Source organism: Ruditapes philippinarum, unplaced genomic scaffold (genome assembly GCF_026571515.1).
Source record: "Ruditapes philippinarum isolate M1 unplaced genomic scaffold, ASM2657151v2 ctg838_1_1_1_1, whole genome shotgun sequence".
Lineage (NCBI taxonomy): Eukaryota > Metazoa > Mollusca > Bivalvia > Venerida > Veneridae > Ruditapes > Ruditapes philippinarum.
The window spans coordinates 18,932-40,665 of record NW_026860881.1 but is presented as its reverse complement, the minus strand read 5'-3'; the positions used below and the strand labels follow the sequence as shown (position 1 = coordinate 40,665).

Sequence of the window (21,734 nt, the reverse complement as noted above, 5' to 3'; positions counted from 1 at the left end):
TAACTAAATCAGGTATAAAGGGGTCAGCAACGAAGCTTGTGAGGACATGGTTTATATATTTTATAAAGAAGATCAATGGTGGAGCAAGATGTTTCTGTAAAATGTGTAGGATCTGATACAGTTTGATGCATATTATGGGAATTAATCAAGTTTTGCATTTTCTGGTTGTTTAGGTCGAGTAAGTTGCAATTAAAATCGCCAGTGGTGATAATGTTTTGACTATTTGTTAGATGCTCTGTCAATGCTCTCTTCAAGTAGCGACCGATAGTGATTGTTAGCATCAGGTGGTCGGTAGAAGCCACCGGTTAGAAGTTTTTGGTTTTGTTTTAGTGTTTTCGATCCAGAGAGCCTCGAGGTCAGGTAATGATAAGTCTTGACGGTCTCTCCAGAAACACCATGTTTAAGATAAATTGCGACCCTTACACCTGTTCTATGTGTTCGATAAATGCGAAAAATGGCCCCAAAATTTGGTATTCTGATGTTATCATTTTCGATGTTGGATGAGGGCCATGTTTCAGTGAAAACAAGAATATCATAAGGTTGTGATTTTATTTCTAATATACTAAGTTTAGGGACAAGGCTTTGTATATTTAGGTGCATAATGCTAAGGCCGTTATAAAGTTTTTAATGGGTGCTGACATCGGAATCACTCTCAAAAAGCGATTCGCTTAAAGATGGTTCAACTGGTCCCGGATGCGGATGAATGTTTCCCGAAAGAAGTACTATCAATAAAAGGTATGCAAGATTTACGTGTTGGACCCTGTGTGAAGTGAAATGCAAAAATACTTTATTTTTCGAGCTTTTTTTGTGTGAGATTATAAAAATAAATATATTGTGGTTAAGGAAGTAAATAATCAGAAGTGCTAAATGATTATGTCACCTCGTGCCACGGAGCGCATAAATTATTAAATACCATATGATATAGTCAAGGAATTTTGTATAAATGAATTTTCACTATTTAGGGGAGAAGATGTGTAAGCGGCCGGTTAGCTCAGTCGGTAGTGCCGCGGTACGTTATTCCGAGGGTCCTGGGTTCGAGTCTCGGTCAGACTGCACATTTTTCTCACCCTGTGACAGATATAAACGAAAAACTACAGTTTTACAGATACATGGCATAATTTCAATGTGAGTGATCTACAACTTGACTATAAGGTCAAACGCTTTTCGTAGATGAACAATAATAGTGCGTATAATTTAACATTATCAGTATCTTTCAGACAGGCATCAATTAATCTCAATTACAAAAATTATATTTTTCAAAACTCTTGATTATATTTCTAAAAATGCTTGTGACGCTTGTGTCGCTCAAATTGTTTTTGAATTAGATATGACAATTTCTAAAAAAAAGCCTCTGTTTCCTTATTCAAACACAATCAATACAATGGCTTCATTGACTGTATCAGACAAAAAATAGTTATACCATTAACGCTATTATTGATAGTAAATGTGAAACAAGGAATTATAAGATATCTAGACCAATATCATCAAGGCGTGTTCAATTTTTTAATAATTTGCTTTACTTCCAAATATGTTACTGGTAAATAAGGAAAATCAAAACGCGGGCGGTAAACAATGTATAAAATTATCTTTTGGAATAAAAAAATAAATAATTTCAGGAAAAAAAGTTTTGCTTACAATTTTGAAATATTAATTTGGTTCATTGGTAAATATTTATTAATTTTCAGATAGTACATCAATTGAAGAAGGGGGTGCTATTCGTTGTTTATATTATTGAAACCCCGTTTATATTTTCCCATACGTATGTCTTCATTGGCTTTATGAAATATATTTTTCCTAGCCTTTTTATCAAAAGAAGTTACATTATTGCTTTAAACTTTGTCCTTAACGAAGACAACATTATCATGACACATTTTTAGTTTTAATTACTTCCAAACCAGTAGGACGTTGCTCACGTTTAATGCATTTTTCTTTCATTGGCCTATGTTTTGCTAAACAGCAATGGAAATATTGTTCTTTTTCGCAGATTAATGATTAAAAAAAAGGAATAATGCAATACCAATAATTTTAAGAAGTCATTGCAGAAATATGGAGACGGATATTAGCAGTCCTGCAAACTGGAGACTGAGGAATGTAAATAAACACTGGTTCTTAGATATCGATGGCAAATTGAAAAGGCTGAACATGTTGAATGGTTCAACTGAAGCTCTTCTGGATAATGACATAATATTTAGTGACTATTCCATGTATCAAATTTATGAAGAAAATGGTGAAGTGATGATTACAGAAATAGAGGATATTTATCAGAAACATATTCCATCAGGTCGCCAACAAGATGATACAATTATTTCCATGCATGGGGGTGGAGATTCAGTTCAGAATTTTGCTTTCATGGAAGAAAACACGGAACAAAACGAGGAAAGGAGACGTTTTGCAGGTATTTCTAGGCTAAAATGTTTCACAAGTATTTACAGTTTACTTTATCAAAAAAAAAAATAAAAAAAATAACAAACTAAAGTTGATATTATCATGTCCTTGAACTGACAACAGAAATATCTCAGATGTTAAAATTTGATACCCCAAAGAAGTGCGATATCTATATAAATCAATATACATGTATCTGATATCAATTAATGCGAAAAGTATCTAAATACATGTATGAGGCGCACATACACAGATCAAATTTGAGGAAAATATCCGTTTATATTTAAAGAGTGTAAAGCTATTTATTTGCTGAATATAGTAGACAACATAATTAATTAAACTTTGAAAAAGATAAATTAAAAAAACTCCTGTATCACAAAGATGTTTTGTGAATTTCCTTAAAAGCAAATGTAGCATGCATGAAATCATTGCTAAACGGCTAAGACCCTACTTTAAAACATGTATTATCAAATTGAATTACTTTCAGAACGTTTTTACTTAGTAAAATCCAAATCTTAAAAGAAACAAGACAATTTGTTGAATTTATATACCCTGCCGAGTACTGGTTTTTACTAACATAACAGCTGGAGACATAAGGCTTAATTTAAGTAAAAAGTACAAACCAGGTATTAAAACCAATCATAATATACTGATGAAATTCACGATTGACTCAGATATGCTTAAATCTTGACAGTTATTTCATACGATGAACATAAAAATGCTGAAGTGCAGTCAGTTGATGGTTGAAAAAACAAATTGCATAAAAAGAGTTATTCTTTGTACATGATAAAAAAATCAGGACAATAATAGTATTATCGGGACATGCCAATGAAGTGCACATTTTTTTGCCGTATTGATGGTTCCCATAAAGTCTTGTTGAAAACCATCAATAATATTGCAAACTGCATTATCAAGGGTCATAACTCTGTGCTGAAGGGTCTGACCGGAACAAGGCATCGACATGCGCGTCTCCTTTAGGTATTGATTGTTCTAATAAAGTTTCATTGATTTCCAGCCAGTAGTTGCAGGGAAAAAGCGAGGCAACAATTATTGCTCTATATGCATACTGCACAACTAATCAAGGACCATAACTCGGTGTTGTATAGTCTGACCGGAACAAGGCGACGATATGCCCATCTCCTATTGATATTTAGTATTGAATATTTCCACAAAGGCTTTCTTGAAATCCAGCCAGCGGTTGCAGGGAAAAAGCGCGAAAACAATTATTGGTCTATATGCATACTATACATACTAATCAAGAGCCATAACCCTGTGTTGAAGGGTCTGACCGAAACAAGGCGATTATATGCGCATCTCCTTTTGGTATTGATGGTTCCCATAAAGTTTAGTAATTGAACGGAAGTCAAAATACTACTATCACATGTTGATACTTTTATAAAAAATTATTTCACATTCATCACAACTTTCTTCTGGTAACATTTGAATAATTCCTTTCCATTTAACAATTTCGTTGCAAGGACCTTATCTCTGTGTTGATATGCGCATATCTCTTTAACATTCATGGTACCCATAAAGTTTCGTTGAATTCAAGCCAGCAGTTGCAAACAAATAGCGCGGAAACAATTATTGCTCTATATGCATACTGCGTAACTTATCAAGGGCCATAACTCTGTGTTAAAGGGTCCGACCGGAACAAGGCGACGATATGCGCATCTCATTTGGGATTGATTATTTCCACAGCGTTCGTTGAAATCCATCAAGCACCTGCAGAGAAATAGCAGAGAAACGATGTTTGCTCTATATGCATACTGCACAACTTATCAAAGGCCATTACTCTGTGTTAAAGGGTCTCGCTGGAACAAGACGACGATATACTCGACTCCTCTTGGTATTGATGGTTCCCATATAGTTTCGTTAAATTCCAGCCAATAGTTGCGGAAATAATAATTGCTCTGGGTCTGACCGAAACAAAGCGACGATATGCGCATCTCCTATTAGTATAGATTTATCCAATAAAATTTCGATGAATTATTGATATTTATGGTTCCCTTCAAGTTTCGTAGAATTCCAGCCAGCAGTTGCAGAGCAGTAGTGCGGGTAAAAAAATAATCGGACGGACTGCAAATTTCCGAACGGACGGAGAAAGCCAAAGAAATATCCCCCTCCCGATTTCATCGACAGGTGATAATAAAGCTTATAATCGAACATTTTGCTACTTCATTTTATAAGCATGTACCAACTTACTTAAGGCTTTTTTATTCATATTTACTAAATAATAGTTTTTCAAAAAGACCCGTAAGTGTAAAACCATAAAAAAAAAAAAAAAAATTTTTATGATTGTCAGTAGATAAAAGTTTATTTATTTTTTATTAGGAAGAAAAAGAAAGGATCCAAGTGGGTTAAAAGGGGGTTTTAAAATTTATTTGCAATATCTTGAAAGTTATATTTATTTTTCTAGGGTTTTTGGAAAACTACTTTCTCTTTTATCATTTTTATAGCTTGGGTAAGTGGGTTCTTTTTCCCGAATTTTAATCCTTTATTGGGTTTTAGATTACTTAGGCGAAGGCAATAATTATCTTTCCTCAAGATAATTATGTTATCGGTCGTTTGGTCTTCGATCATTCCTACATTTACATGTAAGAAGCTGTGGTCTCACATAGGTAAACAGTATAAGAACAACAACTTTCCTCTTCCTATGACTGGCAAATTAAAACAGTTTTGTTTTTATGATAGTTTAATAGGAATAAATAAATCAGTTATAAATTTTAAGTGTAAAAGAAAACTCTACAAATTAGGTAGTTAAAAGAAATAAATCTTGATTTCACTTTTTATGAATGAGCATATCTTCAAGGCTCGATTTAAAATGTAATACACTGGTTTTATTAAAACGTCATCAAATTTTAAGTTCAAAAAATGGGGACATCATTTAAAGAGCAATTATTTTTTTTAACTTCAAAACTACAAAAACTTATATTATTATTGACACGATTATCTCAAATAATTAAGTAAATAAGACGAATACGCTTCTGTAGTCTATTTCATGCGGCAAACGTTCAATATGAAACAAATGGAAACAAACACCATTATCTACTTAATTGTAACAAATACGATGGTGAAACATGTATTTGTTGCCTACTGATAACACACTTATAAACGTTGACAATCATAATTGTATCTTTGTTGTAATTTTGTTGTAATGAATTGAAATTTAAACTTATTAGTTGTGAATTGTTTCCATTCAATTCAAAGGGATGTTTAAAGATATTGTGTACTATTATGCTTTGCTCATGGAATATTTCTTGCTTTCCATTTCAATTATATATGGTCATGTTTTTTTTATTGTTTAGAGAATGAAGAAGAAGATGATAGTTCAGATGATCAACAAGAGGTAAATTATAGCATTGGGAGTGAAGAATACATAAAAAAGAGGGGTAGGTTAATTTTAAAATACAGTGACTTCAATGACGTAAACCATTTTGAAGAGGGACTCAGACCTTCAGTTTTTATTAAAATAACGCGCCTTCCTTTTACTGATTCAATAATCTTTTTTCGCAATTTCTTTATTTTACCCTCTCAATATTCATAAACTTACCATTATTTAGCATAAACAGAAGGTCTCGTGAATGCAAACTTTACTATAATTACTTTCTTCTTTTATAAGGAAAATTCCGGCGCCTTATTGATCGCATTAAACAAATTAAGAAAAAGAACCGAAGAGAGAAAAACTTCAATTTGAAAAAGGTATGACATGTTTTACTTAATTAATAACATATTTCAAATAAGATCATTCAGTAATCTATATGATACTTTTTTAACCTTGAAAAATTATTTATCAGTCTATCGATCTTCAGTCATTCTTTTTTTCTTAATTTTGCATATGAAAAGCTATATTTTACTGATAAAAGAAACAAGGAAAGTTACTCCCTTATATATTTTTTATCATAACGTTTCTCCAGAAATATATATTTATAAAAATTTTCGAGCCCAAGCAAAGAAATATTTCGTGTAAAGAAACTTTTTATCATAACAAAATTGTTATCGTTACTTTAAGATATGATGTGTATTTTTGGAGTTTTATTTAGAAAGAGGAACCAATATACGAAGATATAAACAAAGATGACTACGGCTACGACTATTTACCAATCAAATGTAAAGAAAAAATGTGTGATGATATAACTGATAAGAAATATGATGATGATGATGATGATTATGGAGACTATGACGATTACACTACATTCAAAGAACTAACAAGAGAGTACGCCGAAGGTTTGTTGTTCACAAAAGGTCAAGTTTATTACTTATTATATTTGTATTAAGTTATGTCATTAGGTACTTCAGTACATAAGTTTCTAAGACATTATGATTATTTTAAAAAAAAAACCGTTTAAAAAACATCTATATTTTTGATGATTGTAATTACAGTTATTGGCATGTCCCTCCTTTTTGTCCCATGTGGCCTTTCATATTACTTTGTTCGGTGCACACGTGTGTATGTTCTTTCATTGTGGCTAATAGAGACGGGGGCTGGTTTATGTGAACGCCGCCTTGCATTGATGATCTCGTAGAAGGACAGTCAAACTAAAAATACCAAGTTATTGATATGACACTTACGCCTGTTATTTAAAGTATTTAGCTGCAAAATATTTTCGAATTTACTTTCGTTTTATAGAATAAAACAATATGAAGTGCTCTTTTAGAATTTTTGCAGTGTTTCTTATGTTAAATATTTCTCAATAGCTTAAGTGTTAATCGGATTTCTTTTCCATTACTTCTCATACAACATAGGGTCAAGTGTCTCTTTGATGAAAAAAGTGACAGCAATTTTTGATTTTGATAAACTTACTGACGAAGACCTAAGCTTCAAACAGCTGGATGAACTAAATGTCTTCGAGGATATCGTAAGGTAATTCACTGAAACAAATCAATCTCTCACTACCTTTAAATCCATAAATTTAAATACATTTATGAATACATCTTTTGTGAATATTTAATAGTGAAAACAAGTATTGTTTATTCTATTTAATATTGGCAAATCAATTCAAAAACAATTCTGTTGGTACAAACATAACATTGTAAAATTCATTAGCTGACTTTTCTGTTTACTGGTGCTTTATATCAGAAGAAGTGCGACCTGGGAAGAAATAAGACGATCCTGAAAAAGTGACTTAGCTTCCTCACATAACGGAATCCAAAAATCTTGACGGGAATCGAACCCACAGCGAAGAAACAAGTGATTAACAGTCAGCGTCATTAACTACTCGACCACAGACGCGCTATGATGTAAACCATACACTTCCTTTCATTAAATGGTCACAGAAACATTTATAGATTAACTGTACTCGATTGTTGAAAGATTCCAAGGAATAAAAATTTTAAAATACTTTCAACAAATAGTCTTGATTTTTTAAAAGAAATCTTAAGTTTAAATTTCAGATGTTTCTACAAAAGGTCCGTTAAAAATGTATCCCTTTCAGTGAAAACTCTGAATGGTGTTATGCAGAACATTTGGTGACGCGAGAAAAGGGCTTCGTTCCAGTTGCGTACATCACTCAAGCGGATGTTAAACTACTTACGCAAGAGTATGACAAACCTTTCACTTTCATATTGAAATAATAAACCACTTCTTCTACGTTAACTAGATGCACCTAAGGAATATGCTTATATTCATTTTGGTTAAGTGATTTACATAAAGTGCTTCTTTATTTGATTATAATAATTCAATACAGTGATGAAAGATGATATTTTTAGATGGTGGCATAACATAGACAGAGAAGGAGCGGAAGAGCTGTTGACAAACCTTCACAGACCTACCCTGGGAACATACCTTATTAGACCTTCTAGCGGTAAGATTTATTAAATTACTTTAATGTTTAATACTATAATTAATTACGTCTTTAAATCAGTCAGCAAAAGTAAAGTACGATAATATATAACTATTAAGTAAACTATTCAATCAAAGTTTCAATATATCATGGATAAATTCAATTATTTACCCATAGATGTTCGCACAGCTTTGCGAAGAAAACTGCAGATATATCACAGGATACGTATGTAATGTTCCCCCTTCCTTAAAATTAAACATAAGAAAGATAGTGATAATTAATCAATTAAAGTAAATAGTTCCGTTTTGCACTCATCAATATTTTGACCGACAAATGCAAGAAGCTATTATATGATCGCTTGGCCCCTTTTTGCATTGTATGATTTTTAACATTTGTTGTAAAATACATCACAAAAAGGTACCATATGGCAGTCGGCACCTTTTTGTCCCAACAATATTTACAAAAAGCACCATTTGGTAACAATTGTATTATACAATGATGCAAATAATAATATGAAATTATTGTGTTTTCAGTAAATGTCTGATGCAACTATCTCGCAGCATGTTTTGTCTGTGATCAATCCTCATGCCTATGTCAAAATGTCTAACATTCAAAATCCGAATCATTCTCATCTGATTCCATCGTACAAAACCCTTTTCTGTCTTGTTTGTTGGTTAAGTTGCATAATAATTATGGAACTCTTTTGGGATTATTTCCTTTGCACACAAAGTAACCAAGTCATTTTTCTTTAGAATTGAAACTGGGCGGTTTGGTATCATAACTTCATATCTTGATCACTTTTTGGCCAGTGATACATACTTCCATTCTGTCTAGATTCTGTATTCTGAACTTCTATTCCCATAAAGTCGTCAGCATTGAAGCTGTAATTAACATTTTACCTCTGGCAAGTTTACTCTTTGTCCTTCAATTGATGTCCTGAGACTCGGACACTGTTTTTCATGATATCTTTGAAATCAATAATATGACTTTATTTCACTGGCACAGAAATGAATGACTGATTTTCTGGCCAGTGATATAAGAGAATACAACTGAATGATACATTATTATAAAAGTGTTATTTCCTTGCCCCTTCAATAGTCAAATTATCACGTCATCCAGTTGTGGATGATCAATTTTAAATTTGAAACTTGTGATAATATAAAAGAAGATGATACGCAGCTACGAATCAATTTCTGTTTCGTCCTCCGCATGAATCTGAAAAATATATGACTTACCACTCTGACAAATAGAAAAGGGGTTTTAATTAAGCAGGAAGCTATTTCACATGCCCCTCTTTAAAGTTGGTTTTATCCCATACATGACATACACCATTTTTTTACTAAGGAATACACTGTCAAGTTGTGTAGCAACAGAGTTTCCTTAAATAATAAAGCTCACTCACTTATGAGTTAGGGATTGTTACGACGGCCTTGAGATCAAAACATGCAACATAAACGCATGTGTCACTTTTTGCTCCAGCTTTATTCATAGCCTTTTCTTCTTGTGCATTTCCTTCTGTTTATGATATTCACTATATTTTTTCCTTGACTGTGCCATTTATTGTGTCTACTGCCTTCTTCTATTGTACAGTGTACATAATGAACATTGGTCTTTCTTGGGTTTGTAAAATGATAGATTGTAATTTTCACAAAAAATCTTCCTATACGTATGTTGCTTAACAGGATTTATTTCCTTCTTTTCACGTTCAATAGTTTACAGTTTCCACATCTTTTTAATGTTCAAGTCATGGGATAGCTATTGTTTCTTTAAGTTTTTTAATATGAGATTCCATTTTACGAAATTACTCCTTATGCGGTTTCACCAATTTAACTGTATCATAATCTAGTTTAGTTGCAGATGTACGCTTTCATGTCATGATTCTCCTTCCATATACCCCATGTTTCTTGTGGGCAAGAGTATAGTCAATTGCTTTTCTTTTTACATGCAATGTTTTTGTGAAGAAGTCATTTTTACACTATTATTATTTTTCACTGTTACCAATCCTCTTTTTAAAAAAACAATAACAATAACAATTCTCTGGGATACATAGTTATATTTGCTGTCCTTATCAACATCTAGAGTGTGTATTAATTAAAAAGATAAAAGGTACCAAGCAAACAATTTGTTATCTTAAATAATCTTTAGGGTTGTAAATTCTTTGTGTGCAGAAAGGGACAGTGTGATACATGGTTCCTTTTTGCATTTACATAAGTGCTCAAATCTTATATAGTCATTCAATACAATGTACTATGTGACACTTGGTACCTTTCTGCTCAAACTGGCATGCATATGGTACCTTTTTGCATTACTAAATGGAAACATATTTACATTGTGCCTTTTTACATAGCCTCATATGTCTGTAAATTAAAATGATACTACAGAGATATTTCTACAGATTAAAGATTACATGTACATCAAAACATAACAAAAATGTTAAAAAGTCATTTTTGGCCAAAATGTTGCTTGGTACCTTTTTTGCTTTAATGGGGCGAAATGTGTATGATGAAATCAAATGTTCAAAAATCAAATGTAAGAAAGTAAATAAAATGCTTAAATTCTCGTTTACCGTCGCTTATAATTACTAGATTAGAAAAGCAATTGAAACCATCGGCTTGGATTTACTTAATTTCAATAAGAATAAGTTTTGGATAAAAATGTAATTAAAACTAAAACCTAATGTTAGATATTTGCAATTCATCAATTAGAATTTATATGAAAATATCGCACTAACATTTCTGCAGGCTGAATACAAAAGTACATTTGTTTGTATTATTTCAAGTGCCACAGCGTCGGAGAACGTAATCGTCATGCTCATTTTTCTATCCAGCCAACCTTATGTGTTATTTAAGATAAGTCCAACAGTCTGGAAAAAACACTATACATCTAAAAACCTTTTCTTTGACTTAGAAAATACTTGTGTCGGATGACGTTTCAAAAGGATACTATTCAGTTTGCCGACAAATGTGTGTAAAAGTGCCGTTTCCATGACAACGTTTTTGAATAAATGAACGTCGCAACTATAATCCTAAAAACTAGATTGTACAATAATCCAATGTTCAAATGAGGATACCATTTTCGGATTTTACACCAAGCAAATTTTGGTCAAGATCAAGCACTTTGGTGTAGTATAAAAGTCAACGAAGGTCGCGTTTTTTGTTGCGCCGCTGTAGCGTTTCCATGTTTATTTAAAGCGACCTAAGAAGTACTGGATGCTATTAAATCGATAATATTTTGCAATTAAATAGAGGAAACAACAAACTTTGCGCAGGTATAAATGTAATGAAGAAAAAATGACATTTGACAGATTTATAAACAAATTCCGGGTAATTCTCGATCATCTCTGGTATGAACTGAGATGTTTAATTGATATTCATTTATTCTTAGTCAAGAGTGATAGTACTTGAATATAATTAATTAAACGAGTCTTTCTATAGGGATTCTGTTTTTCTCTATTTTATTGTCACATCAGTGTTATTTGGACCGTATGGCGGTTGTAAAAAGTCTCCCCGTACATTTTAACAAAGATGTTATATTTACGAGACTTGAAGATCGTTCAGCACGACATTATTGTTGTGTATACATGTTATATACTTTGTTAAGTTTCTTTTATTCGGCCTTTCTCAACTTTGGTGGTTCCAATATTCCTACTTGAATACTGTATAATCACTTTTAGGATGTTTTTCCTGCTTTTTAAATTTGTCTTTTGACGTCTTCTCTGTGATTTGCAGGCTTCATAACCTCAGACCCCCTTTCAAAATTTCATTTTATTTAGTTCCGCCCATTGTTTTCTTGTTTAGGGCACACGTATGTTTTACATGGGGACAATATGCCGCTTTCAATGGAATGGCACGTTGGTGTCACATAATAACCGCCGTATGAACACATATGCGGATGTATCTTAATTCAAAATTTAACCATTTTCGTGTTTAAATGTTGAATTCTGCTTAAGCCGGTGCTAGGCAGCGTGGACGGTATCTTGCACTTTCCAATACCGGAAATGAACAAGCCCAATCAAATCGAGCCTGCAACATTTTCAATTTTTTCGTGTTGGGCTTTCTTTAGGATTCTGTTTTTATCTATTTTAATGACTTTCATGTGCACTTGAGATAAGTTTGGTTATTGTTTGGTATTAATCGTTTAAACTTTAACGTCACTGGTTGTACTTATTGTATTGTTAGTATAAGAAGAAAAACAATGTGCATTGCTTTGATTATATTATGGTTATATAAATGGTCATTTTTTGTTATCATTATGTGCTAGCTAAACTAAATTTTAAGTGAACATTTTTGTAATAATCACTTTTTATTGAGAAACAGAAGATGGGAAAGATTTATTCTGAAAAGGTAGCTTAAATATCTGAATCACTTTCGAGTCTAATCAGTTCTTTTGTAATTAGAGATCCCTTGAGTGGAGATGCAGACACCTTAGCTACTAGGCCAACACTTCCTTCAGTGTCATTATTAGATTTTGAATAAGACAAAGGCGTTTATGTATTATTGTTTTAATAGTTTCAATAAATAAGGAAAAACAAGTTACATTACATTTCATCAGAATAAGCATTTCTGGTTGGTTTTTTTTGTTATTACAGCCAGGTTGCATTACATGACGCTAGTCCACTTATTTTAGAAAAATATGGCAAAATGATTTAAACATATAGCTGTTGTCAATAACCTTAATAAATTAGTTTAGATCTATGGGATATATGGTACATTTTGATTAGTATAGAGTATACTGGGTTGTTTATTATTTTCAAATAAAGTAATGCAAGAATGTTTTTCATTTACTGAAAATATTTCACTGCTTTTGAAACAAATAATACATATATCTTTGATGACAAAAGACATGAATGACATTATTGAATTGTAGCGAATAATACAAAATATCAATTTGTGTTTTTTTGCTTATTTAAGGTGACAATATTTATGCATTATCGATGATTGTTCCTACTACACATAACAAAGAACAACGTATTTTTCACTACGCCATCAAATCACGAGATGATCACTTATATATATCCCGAGACAAGCAATTTAGGGACATATTTGCTCTTGTTGATTATTACAAACGTATGTTACAGTTAAGTGTTTTAATTATTCTAGAAGAAATCTTATAAACGCAGATAAGGCAAAGCTTTTCAGTTTATGTAATTCATATTAATCAGCCTATATTTCATGGTAAAATACTAATTTAGTTTCTATCTGACTTGGACACAATATAAACCGGGACAGGCAACTGTAATATAAGTATATTTTTCCATAGTAAATAATTAAAATAAGAAAATAAGTAAATCAACTGGCGTAATGTTTTAACAATCCTTTAGTATTTACATGGGCTTTACCTGACGTTATGAAAATTCATTGGTGTCATTATTAAAAATTATGAGAATTAAACACCATGTTTATCAATTTATTGGTGTCAATTTACCGCCAACATTAGACTGCGCATCTACTGAGAAGTTGCTTATCCTGTTATATTATGTTACAGCTTTTGATAATAACCGTTTATGAATATAATATTTATGACCGTATGATACTATATAAAGCAGAATACAACGGTTTAATTTTCTCCACAAAATATGCTCAGAAATTGGAATCTGTTTAAAATCAAATGAAAAATAGTTTTCAATGTTAATGATATAAATTGTAAATATGTAATTTGATTTTAAATAATTTAACATCCTTCTTATTTTTCTTCTTTTGTCTTTGCTGTAACTGTTGAATTACATTTGTATGCATCTGTATGTATTAAAGGGTTTACTCTTAAAGCTTTGGCAAACACATAACTTTAATAGTTTTCCATTTTATATTGAACATATTGTTGTTCTTTTGTCAAGATGAAGACGCTAGGCTTCAATGTAATTTGAAGATCCCTGCTCAAAGACAAAGCCCTCTTGTTTACCCACGGAGCATAGAAGTACAAAAGAAATATATTGAAATTATCAAGTCTATACACATTGGTACATTTGGGGTGCTTTTTGGAGGTTTGTATTCATTATTTCTTATTTTAAGATAAATTGTGTCGAAAAATAAGGCTACCTTTTTTGGTAAAGCAAAAACTCCCATTGTACTAAATGTTTTTGTTTTGCAACAACTGATACTCAAATAAGTTTCATTAAGATGAATATAACATCTTAAGAATGTTATGGCATGAATTCAATAAATCTAATTTTTGGTCTATATCCAATATTTATATTGTATAATTCTTGTTTTATATTCTATACCAAAATATATATTCAATCCTACTACATTTTTGTTCATCATAAAACTATTTTTATGCGATAATTTTCTATATGTATGTTCTATATTTGAAATATATATTGTAAAATTAAGAATATTTATTGTAAACTGAGAAAATATTTATTCGATAATTTGAATCATGGGATAGAATCACAGTTAGCATATCAATCCCCGCCTATAAATTAAGCACGACTTTCTGAAAAAACGTTATCATCCTATTTAAACTAGACTATAGTGTAGTGGAAATGACCAGTGTCCCTGTGAAGTACTTATACTCTATTCATTATGGAACATGAATTAGGGGATCGCGTAAGATGAACAGGGGATCATGTTAATGGCATATACTCTGTTTTTATAGAGCATGTATTATTTGATTACGTACGGCGACAGGGGGATCATTTAGATATACATATAAACTCAAGGTTAAATGATAGGGTATCTTGATGAACATGCGCCCTATTTATTATGGAACTTTTATGAGGATCACTTGAGACAATCAGAGGATCATGTCGATGCACATTTACTTTATTCATTATGGGGCATGTATGAGGGGGTGACGTAAAACAATCAGGGGACCATTAGATGCACATAAACTCTTTTTTATTACGGGAAAGGATATATCGGGATCAGGTTAAATGAGGGGATCACGTAAGACGACCAGGGGATCATCTCCATGTACATCTATCTACGAAAACCACGGAAATGAGTGCCCCACGAATAATTATGATTTTAGGGGATTATAAAGATTCATCTTTTGATCATCTTTATGTACATTTTCTCTCGTTCTTCTAGAACATATAAGGATTATAGAAGAAAATCCAAGGATTCACCTTTTTTAAACATATTCTAGTTCATTTTATATGTTATGGTACGTGTTTTAGGGGATTACATAAGACGGCAGGTGATCAAGAAGATATACTCTATTTATTGTTGAACTTGTATAAGGGGATCATGTTTGAGGACTAGGGGTCCTCTAGATATAAATATATTCTATTTATTTTGGAACATGCATGCCGCCTCTAGATGCACTTGCACACTTTTTCAGTTTTGAACAGATGTGAAGAGATCACTTAAGATGTAGCTAGTAAGATGACCAGGGAACCTTCTAGATGTACATAACTCTATTAACTCTATTTATTATGGGACATGCATGAGAAAAATCATTCAACATAACCGAATGATCATAAAAATGTTTCTGTACTCTAGTTCTATAGAACATTTATGCGTGGTTCACATAGGATGATTGGGGATCATTAAATGTACATATTCTTTAGTTCTGTTCAAACATGTATTAATAGATCACGTAAGATTTCTAGCGGATCATCTACACGTACAAATACTCAAAAATTAAATAACATGTTTAAAGGAATCAGGTAAGATGACCAGGGGGTTATCTGGATGTACATGCTCTATTTATATTAGAATTATGTAAAAGGGCTTCGTGGAAGACTCCAAGATTGTTTATATACTTAAGTTCACTTATTTAGGGGATCACGTTAGATGGCCAGAGGATCATACTCTTTTTAATTCTAGAATATGTATGATTTATGCAAGATGATATTGCTGTTTAAAACTTAAGTTCTTAAGTAACAAAATTTATCTAGGAGAAATTTTTCTTTCAAAGAGATCATCCAAAATTCACTACCTTATCCCTTTATCTTACACACGAGATCACCTCATATATGTTTAATAAGAACTAAAGTGTTTATACATCTAAATCTAAAACAACTCCTGGTAATCTTAGATGACCCCTCATATATGTTCCATAACAACTTATATTTATATTTGTATATATACATCTAGATGATCCCCTACTAATCTTACATTATTCCCTCATGAATCTTCAATAATAAAAACTCGAGTATATATTCATGAAGATGAACTCTTGGTCCTCATATGTCATTCCACATATATTATTTATATGAACAAGAGTATATGAACATTTAGATGATCCTCTAGTCATCTTACATGATATCCTCACATATCATATGGTGGTTAAATAATAAGGCTTATGAAAAACCATTCTTATACGATTGTATGTCCTGAAGACTTTAAAATATATTTCCATTTTTAGATAAATGTATATATTTATAAGGAAGATTTAGCATAAAATTATGCACTATTTACAAGTGACATTCACGTGGACATTGGCTATTTCTACTACACTATAGTCTAGTTTAAATAGGATAATAACGCTTTATCAGAAATTAGTGTTTAATTTAAAGACGGGGCTTTATATGCTAAGTGTTATATTCCAGATTAAAATCATCGAATAAATATTTTCTCAGTATCCAATAAATATTTTTAATTATACAATATATATTTTCAAATATAGAACATATATATATAGAAAACTTTCGCATACAAATATTTTTTATGATGAACGTAGGATAGAATAAATATTATGTTATATAATGTATAATTAGAGTTATATAATATAAATATTTGATATAGACCAAAAATTTAAGTTATTGAATTTTGCAACGTATAACATGCCATATAATGCTATTTAATAGAGTTCGTCGTTTTCAAGGAAATGTTTTTGTTTTTTTGATATTGTATAAATTGATGATCTTTTTATTCATTATAATTATGTGTTTTGTGCACGATATTTTGCTTGTTATCACTTTTGATACCAAATATAATTACAAAACAAACTTTCCTAAAGTTAAAAACGTACGATATTTCCTCCACTTTATATGTTTTTTTCAGCACAGTTGACTTTATTCATCCAAGAAACATTACATTTATCTCAAGCCTATCAATGTTTTTAATACTGTACTTTTTGCTGATTTAAATGATGTGTCTGGACGAAAATTGTCAAATATCAGTTATCGAGCATATCCTATGCCAGATTGACTAGTAGGTTTGAAATAATTTAGACATTGTCTTTGCTGCTGTGTACACAAAACCTGATGTTAACTGCAACTTCATTTTCATTTCATGCTTTGTTTTGAAAGATTGATCATTGAGATGCAGGTATCTTTTTTAACTGGCATTATTCTTCTTATGTTTGTCTCAGTTTTTGATAATGTTGCATAAATAGGTGATTTTAGAAGGTAAAATATTTAGTTTGCTTAAAAAATAAATGTATATCAGGAAAATTGTGCAACATCCTTGACGTTACTATCGTGACTAAATGCAAAAGTGAAGTAGAACGTTTTTTGGCCGAGGCTAATCATCTATACAAGTTTCTTCACAGCAAACATCTTGTCAGAGTAATAGCTGTTGTTCTTGAAGCAAAACCATTTATGATTGTGCTCAGGGAGACTGTTCAAGAAACGCTTCAATACTATTTGAGGAAATGTGATAAAAAAAGAATATCGTTCAAAAGGTTGACTAATATGGCTGCAGAGGTAAATCAAAATGTCTATTAATATTGTGTTACTTAAACACAAACACATTTCATATTGCGAAAGTCTTTGAAAAATCAAAGTTTTAATTTCAGGCTCTATATGTAGCAACCAAAAATGTATTTGCATAATAAATGACTTATATGTTGAGTGGATGGTACTCCTACTGTCAATGAACGGCTTCAAGAAAACCTATCCTGCTTGTTTTCAATTTTGCAGTTTCGTTCGTTTTTTAGAGAGTCCGTCTTTCTTTATATTTATTTATTCAGTTTATTATACTGGATTCACTTCGTCAAATCGGCAGGTCGTCCATTTCCGCAATGTCAGTTCCAATACTCAAGAATGATTTCCTTCAAACTTGGTGTCCACATGAATACGTCAAGGTGCAAAGCGTATACCACCTGTGTTCAATCTAGCCTCTAATATTAACACCAACAACGCTGTGCTGAAATTATGTCGCTGCTTTGTTTTCATTAAAGGTCAATAGCACACTTGAATGTCAAATGTATCCATGAATACGATATGCCTTGAAAAATTTTACCTTTTATAGAAATGGATGAGATATTTGTCACCTCTGTGACAGCTATTGTTGAATTTAGTTTTAAAGTCTTTTGACAATAACTTGAAATATAAATGACTCGAATTTCAGGTTTTAGATGATACACACGTTGTGAAACACGGGAAATTGTATTATCGATGTTATCTGTGTTTTTTATCTGTAACAAACAAGTAAAACTTTGACACACATGCCTTGACTAAACCTCGTTACCAATAATTGCAAAATACATTTTTTCATAAGAATTACTACTCTACTGAAGTACTCATGTATATATGTTCATTTCATGTTACATTCAAAATAATTGGATATCATAAGAAACATTTTGTTATATTGTAGACTAATATTTTGTACCACTGCCACATGGTTAGATTTATATTCAGATTCAATTTTAGATTGCTAAAGGTATGGCGTTTCTTGAAGAAAATTGCATTGTCCACGGGAATTTGAAATCTGAAAACGTATTTATTTGTGAGCATGATAAACTAAAGATACTGCATCCAAAACTCATTAAACTAATGAGAACAAGTGCCAATGATGAACATGAAGAAGGTAGACGCTGCTTTTCTAATTTATTTGATATAAATTGATTTCAGAATCCATTTAACAAATTTCATATGTGATAGTTGTTCAGTTCATGCATCATAAATGTAAATAGTTCATCACAAAATGGCTCACATTCTATCATGACACATATAAAAAAAATTTATTTCCTTGTAGTTTTGACCATCAGTGCAATTAGTGGTAAAATGATTTTAATCGGAAATAGCTTATTACTCTTTCCAGAAGTAAAGGACGTTTCTAACTTATTTCTAACTAGAAATGTGTCCATAGGACACGGGTGCCCCACACTCCACCAATTTGTCAATCTTATGTCTCTAGGTCAAAGTTTTGTTTTGGCTACATGTGCCCAAGTTAAAAATTAAAAATATTCTATTCAGTAAAGGGAAATACTATAAATACTGAATAAATTCACAAGAAAACCCCAAGGTGCATAAGTACATAAATACACATGCTGACCAGCATTCTTGTAAACTTTCAGGCCTAGAGGTCAAATACCTTTTGAGTTACGTGCAACACAAGTTGAAAATTGTAAATTTTTACTAAGTCAAGGGCAATAACTCTAAAAATACTAAAAATATCCACACAAAAATACCCATATGCACAACTACACATGCTGAGCAACATTCGTGTAAGGTTTCATGACTCTAGGTCAAATACTTTTTTAGTTAGATGCCAAACAAGTTGAAAATTGGAACTCTTTACTAATTCAAGGGCAGTAACTCTAAAATACTAAATATATCCACACAAAATACCCAGGTGCACAACTACACATGCTGAGCAACATTACTGTAAGGTTTCATGACTCTAGGTCAAACACTTTTTAGTTACGTGCGACACAAGTTGAAAATTGGAAATGTTTACTAAGTCAAGGGCAATAACTCTAAAAATACTAAATATAGCCACATGAAAATACCCAGGTGCACAACTACACATGCTTAGCAACATTCCTGTAAGGTTTCATGACTCTTGGTCAATTACTTTTTGAGCTACGTGTGACACAAAAAGAAAACGGACGGACGGGAGGACGAACGGACAAGGGTAAATCTAAATGCCCTCCCCTATAGTGGGGGCACAAATATAAAAAAGCAATTAGTCATTTCAAAGTAATTTACATGAATAAACAGGATGCTCTTTTGAATCTCATTTGATTTTATATGTTTATGGTACAATTTTATTAAGGGGACACAGAATGGCAATGGACAGCACCGGAAGTAGTAGAAGACGAAAGTGTTTTGTGCACAAAGTCTGACGTATGGTCGTTTGGAGTTGTGATGTATGAAATCATCACATTTGGTGGAGTGCCGTATGCAGGTTTACTTTTTATATAGTTATAGAAACAGAAAGTTAAACTTTTGCAAATAATGAAACATACCTGTTTATCTAATTATTGATCAATGGCATTTCCTTGGAATACAAAATACAATCAATGCCGTAACGTATAAATTAGTTACGCATGTACTGGTTTAGCTTTTAAGAAGCAAGCAGCAGCACGCTTTGTCATTTTTATTGGCATACTGTTGTGTTTAATTTGTTGTAAATGTCAAAGCATCAAAATTAATCTTTGTATAATTTCAAAGTTTCCATCTAAGAAGTAAAAAGCAATAATAAGGAATAAAACTAATTTAAGCAACCAAAAAGGGAAACCGTTTAATGTATACTTTAGTGACTGTCAGTAGCTTTATGATGTGGTTAGATAAGGGATGTCGACTTTGTGATTCTTGTTTGGCCTGTTACAGAGTTGGGACAGAGGTATCACTTCTTCTTGAATACTCCTCAAATTAAATATGAAAAACAACACCAATATTCAATGAACGCAACCCAAACACGATCCAGCACCACCGGCAAGGAACCAAGCAGAACACCAAACAAATCTACTGTTGCAATTTCAGGCAAACGTTACAAGAATGAAGAGTCCTTGGCCTATTTGTACATACCGTTGGCATTTTCCAGATAAATGATATTTTCCGAGTTATGACCCTTAACTGATTTTTATTTTAAATGTTCGTCCTGGCTACTTATACTTATATTAGAAATGTGATTTAAATAAAATGTTACAGGAATAATTTGCGCATATAAACGGCTTCCCAGTTGAATATTCTTGACGTCTTGGTCTGCAAATTATTTTGTGTCGCCTGCTTAACAGAAACTGCTACATGTAGAAAGAAGCCACGACTAACAGGGATGATTTTTCGTCGTCTGACTGTCTGTCTGCCCGTCCGTAACAAAACTCATCCGGACTCCTCAAAAACTACCACTTCCATTTCGATTGACGAGTTTTTCGTTTGAATGATTTTGGTCTGAGTTACGGCCCTTGAATAAAAAAAATGTTCGACATGTTAATGATTTTTGAGTTGCCTGCTACAAAGCAGCTGCGACGTTATGGTAACTAACTGTCCAATCACCCCTCAAACAACTGTTAAATTGGTCATTATCAGGCAATATATGTGATCATTGATTGCCTGTGTTACATCATTGAAAATCAGTACGTCGAAGATTAAGTCGGCCCCTTTTAATTAATTGTACACTAAATGTGTGTCCATTTTGGATTGGACTATAGGCATGGGGGGAAGCTTTAGATTCATATTCCATTTCTCTTCGAGCAACCGTCTTACATACCCTAGCAGTCTTATGGGGCTCTTAGGATTTGGTTGGCTATTTTTCGTTAACGTGGTTATGTGCTCGTCCCATGGGAGATCATTTGCTATATTTGGCTCACTGCCGCTAAAGTTGTTGCAAAATGGGATATTCCTTCTTTTTAAAGTTGATTACTTAACATTCCAATGAGTAGATGTCTCATACCCACTTTTCTAGAGTATTTGTGTTCGGTTAGTGTCGCCCTTCCTTATTGATCTTTATTTTC

General features: G+C 32.1%; 1 protein-coding gene across 2 annotated transcripts in view; it reads left to right on the top strand.

Annotated features, from left to right (window-relative positions):
• The first annotated feature begins 1,720 nt into the window (after positions 1-1,720).
• The window catches only part of LOC132713703 (uncharacterized), a 36,174-nt gene continuing 16,160 nt past the window's right edge, over positions 1,721-21,734 (top strand). The window contains exons 1-12 of one of the 2 annotated variants that reach the window (XM_060696379.1): positions 1,721-2,395; positions 5,691-5,774; positions 6,005-6,084; positions 6,426-6,609; positions 7,129-7,246; positions 7,818-7,922; positions 8,092-8,186; positions 13,076-13,231; positions 13,999-14,145; positions 17,501-17,757; positions 18,706-18,862; positions 20,054-20,185. In XM_060696379.1, coding sequence (XP_060552362.1) covers positions 2,047-2,395; positions 5,691-5,774; positions 6,005-6,084; positions 6,426-6,609; positions 7,129-7,246; positions 7,818-7,922; positions 8,092-8,186; positions 13,076-13,231; positions 13,999-14,145; positions 17,501-17,757; positions 18,706-18,862; positions 20,054-20,185 — 1,864 coding nt within the window. In that variant the 5' untranslated portion in view covers positions 1,721-2,046. The remainder of the gene's footprint in view (positions 2,396-5,690; positions 5,775-6,004; positions 6,085-6,425; positions 6,610-7,128; positions 7,247-7,817; positions 7,923-8,091; positions 8,187-13,075; positions 13,232-13,998; positions 14,146-17,500; positions 17,758-18,705; positions 18,863-20,053; positions 20,186-21,734) is intronic. The other variant, XM_060696378.1, reaches the window with a different exon arrangement.